Consider the following 9,355-nt stretch of genomic DNA (forward strand, 5'->3'; position numbering starts at 1 on the left):
GTAAAACAGAACAAACGGTGATTGGACAGTAAGAAAAATGGCGGACGGTGTCACACCCGCCAATATTCAAAATATGAAATGGAACGAGTCTCTGTAATTGAAATAAATATTGCGAAATAGAGATTTGAGAAACCTGTTCCGTGCACTTTACACAAATATGGAACACTGTGAAAGTGTCTTTTTAGATAACCGGGAAAATATACGCTGCGAAGCTTGAAGTGTTGTAGAATTTTTATGATTATCTAACGTCCCCATTCTTGTGGACTTTAACCTCCCTACTTAAGTACAATTGAGACGTGTAGTTTTTCTTTTATACTTTTATCAGTCCGGACTTTAATCAGTTACAAAATCTCTGACTTGTTGATCAGCGTGAAGAAAGATATTCACAGATCTGGCGCTAATAATCTTTAATAATGTCCGAAAACGTTAGCCCAATTAAATATTTTCTCTCCGGTGGATTCGGTGGAGTATGTCTCGTTATAGCTGGTCATCCCCTGGACACGATAAAAGTAAGGTTATACACTAGTATACACGTCGATTGGATAATCGTTCCGTCAATTAGAAAATGACTGCAGTAACAAAGAAAAAATAAAAGCCATCTATTTGCAATTAAATTTCGGTCGTTGATCGTTAAACTTGTGATTATACTTCAACAGCCATAAGCTGGTCTTAAATCATCGTCCTTATTTATTTACTGTGATGAGGCAAAAACAATTTTCAACAGGTTCGCCTTCAGACTATGCCAAAGCCCTTACCAAATGCCTTGCCACTTTATTCAGGGATGTGGGATTGCACGAAGAAAACAATAGCCAAAGAGGGATTTCGAGGCCTATACAAGGGTACAATATACGATCTATTACTAAGTATCGAGCCTCGTTAGTCAGTCTAAACCACGCATAAAAGTGGCATGTATACCTATCTGTACCTCAAACAGGGAATGAGCTTTGAAGTACAAGCATATCCGCCTATGTAGTATGCTACTCGAACTCGTAACAGGCAAACGAATCGACTGCCAGATCAAAAGGATAATAATTATTTTACGTCCGTAGGAATGGGAGCACCGCTGACAGGCGTGGCTCCGATATTTGCCATTAGTTTCCTCGGATTCGGTGTGGGTAAAAAAATTCAGCAGAAGAATCCAGATGAAAAACTAACTCTGCCGCAATTGTTTTATGCCGGTGCTTTCAGCGGAGTTTGCACAACTTGTATCATGGCGCCTGGGGAACGTATAAAGTGCCTTTTACAAATACAGCATGCCGACGCTCTGCCAAAGTACAACGGGCCAGTCGATTGCATTAAACAATTGTACAGAGAGGGTGGAGTTAGGAGTATTTTTAAAGGGACTTACGCCACTTTATTGAGAGGTACACAATTCATATTTTTTTTATTGCATGATACAGAATTTATAACATTACAATCTAATCTAAATAAATTTTTAATTTTAAAGTTCAACGCGCAGCAATTTGAACAATGTAAAATTTACAAAATTTTTCTTGTGAGTAAACGATTACAGAATGTGCGAGGGCATTAAAGATGCATTTTTCCAGCTTCGATATGACGCAGTGTAAAATTGTTTCGTCAAGTACATGAAAACGGATGCTGTGGCAATCTCACTTTGTTACGCTTCTTTGAGCATTGTCTCAGACGCTAAGATACAGATGTTGAATTAGTATGGCTACAAATTAAAATTGATTTGGTCAATTTCTTATTCCGATATTTTACGCGAGCTATCTACCTTAAAATGTGCATAATAAGTTTATAGTGACACGGTAAATTGTGCGGATCGTTGTCTAGAATCTAGCTGATGTTATTGGTGTCTTCGTAACTTGAGAGCTTATGACCTGTCCGAAAATGCCGTCGTTTTATGCGCTTGCAACGAAGTCCTCCTTTACGCAGAGCGTAAAAAACTCCCCAATTCTTTAGTTTAGTTGGTGTTGTACAACGAGGTGCAGTTTCCTTGACTCGGTTCACCTGTGTACAAAATAATGATAATTGTTTCAAAAGCATTTCATTGATGTCATTCTGTATGTCTAGCGTCCGAAGTGACATAAAAAATTACAAATGGGTACGAATACGAACCAGATTCGGGTTCCAATAAATCATATCACAGTTGCAGTCCCAAGGATTTCCGTCTAATCTCAAATTCAATATTTGGTGTTGCTTGCCAGGATTTTTAAGGCTTTTAAAAAAGTCTAACGGAAGCATGGTTAGTTTATTTTTATTAAGTAGAATTTCCCTCAGCTCGGTTTGCTGCTGCAGAGTAAACAGGCCAGGGGGAATAGTCTCTAATTCATTTCTGGACAAATCGATACGCTTGACTTTTTCCAAACCGTAAAAAGCATCCATGGATAATTCTCGAATTTGACAATTGCTCAGGTCCAGATCTTCCAGACTTCTAAGCTCGAGAAACGCGTCAAAATCTATGCTGCTTATGTTTCCGTTCATTTTCAACTCCTTCAGCGCCGGCATTCCTCGTAATATAAAACGCTCTAACACCTGCATCTCTACATTAAACAAGTGTAATACTTCCAGCAAGCGCAATCCTAGAAACGAATTTTGCTGCAACTTGAGAAGCGTACCGTCGCCTCCGAGATATAATTTAGTTGTCGCGTTCATGATCTCAAATGTGCTACACAAAAAAAAAAAGAAAAGAAAGAAAGAAAGACAAGTCATTTGCATGTAAACATTAGTATAAACTATTGTGAAATCAAATTGTGAAAGTTTTTTCATACCTTGGAAATATGTAATCGAGCGGATTTCCAGTAAAATCGGCTTCGACCAGTACTGGAAACGGGGGAAAGGAGAGTTCGGACAAGAAAGTTAAATTATTTCTTCGAAGGTCTAATCGTTCAAGTGCCAATAGTCCAGCCAGCTCGACGCTCGTCAAAGTCAGTAGCTGATTCTCCGCCAAAGATAGTGACTTCAAAATGGGTGTACCGTAGAAGCAGAATTTAGGAATGACTTTCAGATCGTTTTTCTCCAGAGACAATAAAACCAGACTGTCCAAGCCGTCAAACATCTCCCAAGAAATATCTTTTAGCGCGCAATCGTAGGCTCTCAAGTGCGTCAATCTTCCTAAGCCTGTAAAGAGATGCGCAGATTCTCTGTAGCCCTCGACTTCTTGTTTGTACAAATTATATGGCAAAATTTCTCGCTCCTCTTCCTCGCCGTTCTCTCCGTCACCCCCGCGGCTCAAAAATATCAATCTCAAGCCATTCTGGTTGACAACTTCACCTTCTGGTCCAGAATCCTGATCCTCGTGTTCATTGCTCGCATGACTTACCGGCTTGACGACCAAGTTCACTTGACCTTTATTGAACGTACTTTTACTCGAGAGCCTTACGCGTTCTAAGTTGAGGTAGCGAAGCGTCGGACCGAGCGGAAGCAACGCGTCCACATCTAGAACTATTCCATATCTTTTATTGGTTAATTTGAGCTTCCCGCCAGAATTTCTGAGTCTGTCGTTGTACCCCATTCCTTGGATATCCAAGGATATCAAATCGGTGAAACGATTAGTGTCGGTGGAACTCAACCGGATTTCTTTATCTCCGTCTCCAGATTCTAGAATAGTCAATACCTGAAATTTTTATCATTGTCCATTAGTGAAAGTTGGAACAGCCAGTCAGCGATACTCGAATAATCATTCAAACCTGCAAATCTATCGGAAGAGATTCCAGCAACTGCTTTGCGTCCTTTGTCAGCACACACGTGGCTACTTTCAACAACTCGGTTGCCATTGGTTCGTCATTGTTCAAACTTTGATAATAATTCACCTCCGGTTCTAAATCCTGCGGAATTAATACAACCATGGAGTATTGTCAAATCAAAATGTAACGTGCTTCTCGTAATTAACCTTTTGAAGATTTATTGATTTATTGAAAAATTATGGTCTAATTTGACGAGAAAAAAAAAACAAACAATCTATTTTCACAAACTTATTACGTCTTGTTACAGCTAAATAACCCAACTCATTTACCTCTTGATTATTCGTGTTCATGTTGGCCCACCGATACAAAGGCAAATCATAGAACTTTGCTATCTGACAATTGCATACATGAGGACATTGTATCTCCCATATTCCACCGATGTCTATTATCTGTCCAAAACACCAAGCCTGAATAAAATCATGAACATATTCAATACATTCATTGAGTCTTGAGGAAAATGAGCAAGAGATATAATTATGTAGGAAATCAGAAGCTCTGATTCATATCGCGAGCTGTTGTTAAAATTTCTAAAAAAATAAATAAAAATAAAACACGAACAAAAACACTATCTCCTTCCGAACTAAAATTGTCCAAAATTAATGATTCAACAATCAAACGCGTTTAATAATGAATTAGTTTATTCTGCTAACTTTATTCTGAAAGATCGAAAAAAAAAAAGAAAAACGAGAAAAACTCTGAGAGTAGAAATTATTGCACAAAGCGATGATCACGAACCGGGATTAAAACTGGCCATAAAAACAGCGTGACGATCTTCATGATAGTAAAACGTATAGAATAGCAAAAGATGTGGCGTGTAACCGTGGTCAGATGACAAGGAGGAATAATTAGATTTCCGAAAGAGAAGCTAGCTGGAGAGAAACTGAATTTCGTTTGTATTTATCTGTCAGATTGTTTGTCCCATATCCGGGCAGGATGTCAGTTATCTATCGACCCACGCACGTTCTACACTATTATTAATTACGGTGTGATTTCCAATTTGAAAGTTACTAAGTTATATTAATAATAGCAAACACAACAAGCACACCCATCGCGAATAACAATACGCCACCCCTAAACTTCGGGCATATGCACTTATTCGACTCTTTGTCTTATTCCTCTATCATTACAGACGTACCGGCCAGTGGAGTGTATTTCATGATGTACGAATTGCTTCAGAGATGGTTGACACCTGATGGTGGAAAATTGGGTGTTGTGTCGACTATTTTTGCCGGTGGTATGGCTGGAATTGCAAATTGGATCGTAGCGATACCCCCAGATGTATTAAAAAGTAGACTGCAAACTGGTAGGTGAACAAGCCAACGAATTATGACTAAATTACTGCGATGTCCAGTAATACGCAAGCAATCGTTTATTCTTCTTCATCGTTCAACTAGGGGGTGAAGGTTTTAACGTGTGTTTCTAATTTTTCTAAAGCACCGGAAGGCACATACAAAAATGGAATTCGTTCTGTATTTACTCAACTGATGAAGGAAGAGGGACCTCGTGCACTTTACAAAGGATGTGCTCCTGTAATGCTCAGAGCATTCCCTGCAAACGCAGCTTGTTTTGCCGGCTTTGAAGTGGCGATGAATTTCCTCAATTTGGCAGCTCCGAATTTATAACGATTACTGGATCACCTATTTTCACACCCTCGTCGGTGTTATAATTTTTGAAAAACTGCCTTTACTAACTGAAGAATCTTATACAGTATATAATATTATATATATTATTAGTTGAGAATAAGTATATGAATATTGTGAAGAACTGCTCTATCGATAAGTATTACGGAAATTAATCGAAATGATTTTACAATTTTATACGCGCATTTTATAACCGCCATAAAGTCGGCCCAACCCCCCATTTTTAAAATCGAAACATTCTTCAGTGTGGAATGTTGTTAGCGATTGAACATTTTTATTTAACTCTTGGAAAAAAAAAAAATTATAAGTGATGTAAAAAGTGGCCAAGCACATTGCAAATTGTTTAATTTCTAAAAGTCCTGTTGCTGAGTAGATAATCAAAATGATGACTTAAAACGTTCAATGTTATAATATTGCATTGCTGACCAGTGCTGAATTCTTATTAATTGATCATTGTCGTAGTTGTCATTATTGCTTCATTGAATGAGGCATAGAATAGAGATTTTTCTACAATCATAGACTCCAGTAGATTGCGTGAAAGTAGAGAAGGCTGGTTTTATCTAATCTAATTGTTGACAGATACTACGAATATCATGATACCAATATCGTAACCTGCCCACAAAATTAAAGATCTACAATTCTTTACGGTTAATCAATATTCAAAGTTGTTTTACTTCATTGCATATCTTACAAATAACAATGTACATTTGATATAGGATATGAAACTTATTATAGATATGCGATGAATTTTGTACCAATATTTTTATTATTGTTGACCTTTTTTTGTATCGATTTACCAATACATCAAGTACTGTAATTGTTAATACTGACCAGCTTTTAGTTCAAATTGCGTGAAATTAATTCAGAAATTACGGCTATCACAACGGATTGAATTATGTACACGACAGCAAAGAAGACATTTTCTTTTTTCTTTTTATCGTTATTGTTGGAATATATATTTTATCACTCTCTGTGTATGTTTTTATACAGCGAAAAAGGAAGTTTCAAGTAGCAATTCTAGTCTATCATTCCTCCCAATCATCGGTATCAGGTTGCGAGTCTTGTTCACTTGCGGCAGAATTTCGCTCCGAAGTAGCGGACTCATTTGGTTTCGGAGGTGGAGGAATCATAGCGGACATTCTGCCCAATGCGCCAGTAGCTGTTCCAGAAATACCTCTACGTCTGAGTGATAATTTGTTGTGTAAATCTGCCATTAAATCGCCCCCAACGAAAGCAGAAGACCATTTATCTGTATTTTCATCCTTACGTGCTGCACTCCTTAATTTTGCTCTACCAACTCCGCCCGCGTCGCGGATAGCTGCCATTAGGCTAGACCGATTATCGACCTGATCGACATTTGGAACAGATTTAACAGACTGTGTTTTAGTGTCTTTCGTAAGCGATGATGACAATTTTGGAGGTTCGACAAGTGGAGGAGGAGGCGGAGGAGGAGGAGGAGGAGCAGGAGCAGAAGGTGGTGGTTGAGATGTCGAGATTGAAAGTGTGGAGGGATTGAGAGGAGGAGGCGGTGGTGGCCCAGGATGAGAAATGTTACCGATCTCAACCGGAGGTGGTGGTAGTGGAGGATTTTGCTCTGACGATATGCTTGGTAGGCTCAAATTTGGAAGGCTAGGTTCATTTTCTCTACTGTTTTGAGGGTCCATAGTTGCGTCAGGGGCAGAATCGGACGGAGCTGCTGGTAAGGGCAGGTTCACAGTCGGTGTTGTTACCACCGAAGATGGAGCAATTGGACTCTGACTGTGTAGGTCAAGCACAAAACGTTCGTCATCCACTATTCCTGGCAGGTCTGGGAGACTGAGAGGTACGTTTATTTGCGGAACCTGAAAACACAAATGGTATAATCGTACAATCAATTCTTCATAAACGCTGAGCTAGTTTTGAAGTTTTAAACATTGATCATTTGGTATCTATCATCAATTGAATAAAACAAACTAGATCTAGTTTTCATACCAAATTTAAGTTGTTAGTGACGTGTGAAAGTGAAAAGTAAATCTGTTTGATCTGAACATTCAACTTCTTTGTACTCATAATTTTTTCTTTTCAAATCTAAAGTACCGAAGTGATGAGTTTACAATATGTTTTTAAATATCCATTGAAAAAATGCAGTTTCATAAGATTTGATAGTCGGTACCCTTGTATTGAAAGTAATAGCATGTTGTAGAACGGTTACGAATTTCTTTCAAATTGCAAACCTCGATCAGTTAAAAAAGTAGAGAAAATATTCAGGAAATTTTATATCTTTCAAACTAAAAGCCCTTGTTGGTATAAATCTTAAAAAACGTACTTCGCCTAACGTTGGAGCATAGAAGTAATTTGATGGAGATTCTAGATCGTTGGTGTGCCATGACTGCAATATCGAAGTAGGAGCATCTTCGATTTCCCTCTTGTCATTAGCCGATGCCAGGCTTTTTGCGGGAAGTTTACCATACTGGTTGTCTTTGGCGTCGTGTAGCAGTAGCGAACTGACAGAGGTTGGTCTAACTGGAATAGCTCTAGAATGTCCAGAGCCCTTGCCTTTATTTGTTTTACTTTTGACATGATAAAATTGCAGCTTGTCTTGTATGTTGATGTCAACGTTCCACCGCCCGCCCTTTGACTTTTCGGTGACGATATTTTGCGAGTTCAACTCCTGCGCTATGGGAACTGGGCTCTTATAGACGCTCGGCGGTTTATCCTCCTTTTTAATTGGCAGTTTTAGAGCCAGCGGATACTCTCTGTAGACATGATTCGAGGGGTATTTTGCTGCAGAGTATAGCTTCACGGCCTTCAAGCTTAGGTTATTTTGGAGGTGGTCTAATCTGCCCTGAAGTTTCACAGCGCGACCTTTTATACCGGCTAATCTGTAACAACGTATCAAAGATGAGATTTTTTAGTATATTTTCCAACCATTAGTTCTTTTTTTCTGCCTTGTGAAAAATGAAAACGCTAATTAGTTATTCTTTCTTCAATCTCTTAGAGTGAAGACCAGATTTGCGCTACACAACTACATTTCATGACGAAAGAACACAAACAACTTTGTCTTGAATACCTTTTTGTATTTTCCGATAACCGCTCGTCGATACAGCTAAATATGCTTGCTACAGCAGAGTTGAGCGAATCTAATGCTTCTGCAATCTGGACTATGGTTTCCTCCTGTCGCAAATCATGCGGAATCACACCTGAAACACGATGCTGAAAATTAAAACTTGCCAAAGAGAGAATAATTATTTGTTTAAATAAATATTATTGTGACTGTTATTGTTATCTGATATTTAAAGATTAAAAATCATACGATTTCATAATGTTATCTATCCAAAGACCATAAATTATTTTGCATAACACTGTGGTCTGCGTTCGAATGAATTTGTTTAGAAATCGCATCTATCTCTTGAATCAATTAAAAACAATGCGAATGAATGATGTTTGAGTATTTATAACACGAAATGTATAAAAATTACGCCGAATGTATCATTATTACCAATTTCTATGTGGCCCTGCATTTCTCCTGATTCGATAAGGTCAATTTTTATACAAACAAACGACAATTGATTCAAATATCAATCCGACGCCGGGTTCTTCCCCCGAAAAATGTATTGACACTTAACAACAATCGCGAACCATTAACTCATCGCCATAAACTCTCTCATATCATTCGAGTTGTATTTAAATCTGGTTTAAACTACTCAAAACAAGTGCTACTGCATATCGTCTGCATAGGCGAACGACTGCCATTCTTAGTTCTGCCACTTTACGCCCATTAATTCTTTATCAGGTTAGGTTATGTTAGGTTCCGTTCCGTTCGTCAAAAACTGGCCAAAGATTGCAATTCTTTGCCCAGTTTCGAATCAAATCCAAAGCGCGAGGCGGCTGAAGATCGCATGCGTAGCAAAGAGGATGAGAAAAGAAAATACGATCGCAGATTGATTTCCGTGATTATAATCGCGGCTTCGTGCAGTCTGTAATAAATTCAAATTACAAATAACGGCCGCACTTAAAACCCATTCGCGA

The 9,355-nt window shown here is 38.4% G+C and overlaps 3 protein-coding genes across 4 annotated transcripts; 1 reads left to right on the forward strand and 2 right to left on the reverse strand.

Moving 5' to 3' along the window:
• Nucleotides 1-145: 145 nt before the first annotated feature.
• On the forward strand, nucleotides 146-6,095 carry LOC124306229 (congested-like trachea protein). Its single transcript, XM_046766662.1, has 5 exons — nucleotides 146-509; nucleotides 725-839; nucleotides 1,050-1,364; nucleotides 4,837-5,010; nucleotides 5,142-6,095. The coding sequence occupies exons 1-5, from the start codon at nucleotides 414-416 to the stop codon at nucleotides 5,327-5,329; spliced, it is 888 nt and encodes a 295-aa protein (XP_046622618.1). The 5' UTR covers nucleotides 146-413; the 3' UTR covers nucleotides 5,330-6,095.
• On the reverse strand, nucleotides 1,371-4,585 carry LOC124306227 (carboxypeptidase N subunit 2-like). The gene is made up of 6 exons (XM_046766659.1): nucleotides 4,443-4,585; nucleotides 3,977-4,114; nucleotides 3,651-3,788; nucleotides 2,733-3,577; nucleotides 2,080-2,629; nucleotides 1,371-1,971 (listed from the first exon to the last, which is right to left on the reverse strand). The coding sequence occupies exons 1-6, from the start codon at nucleotides 4,482-4,484 to the stop codon at nucleotides 1,798-1,800; spliced, it is 1,887 nt and encodes a 628-aa protein (XP_046622615.1). The 5' UTR covers nucleotides 4,485-4,585; the 3' UTR covers nucleotides 1,371-1,797.
• Nucleotides 6,091-9,296, reverse strand: LOC124306228 (WASH complex subunit 1-like). 2 transcript variants are annotated; one of them, XM_046766660.1, is made up of 4 exons: nucleotides 9,182-9,296; nucleotides 8,397-8,526; nucleotides 7,653-8,208; nucleotides 6,091-7,188 (listed from the first exon to the last, which is right to left on the reverse strand). In XM_046766660.1, exons 1-4 carry the CDS (start codon nucleotides 9,225-9,227, stop codon nucleotides 6,373-6,375), a joined length of 1,548 nt encoding a protein of 515 aa, XP_046622616.1. In that variant the 5' UTR covers nucleotides 9,228-9,296; the 3' UTR covers nucleotides 6,091-6,372. The 2 variants fall into 2 exon arrangements, with proteins under 2 accessions (XP_046622616.1, XP_046622617.1); XM_046766661.1 differs by lacking the exon at nucleotides 9,182-9,296 and adding an exon at nucleotides 8,826-9,164.
• Between the last annotated feature and the right edge of the window lie 59 nt (nucleotides 9,297-9,355).

The sequence above is a fragment of the Neodiprion virginianus genome, chromosome 5 (assembly GCF_021901495.1).
Source record: "Neodiprion virginianus isolate iyNeoVirg1 chromosome 5, iyNeoVirg1.1, whole genome shotgun sequence".
Classification (NCBI taxonomy): domain Eukaryota; kingdom Metazoa; phylum Arthropoda; class Insecta; order Hymenoptera; family Diprionidae; genus Neodiprion; species Neodiprion virginianus.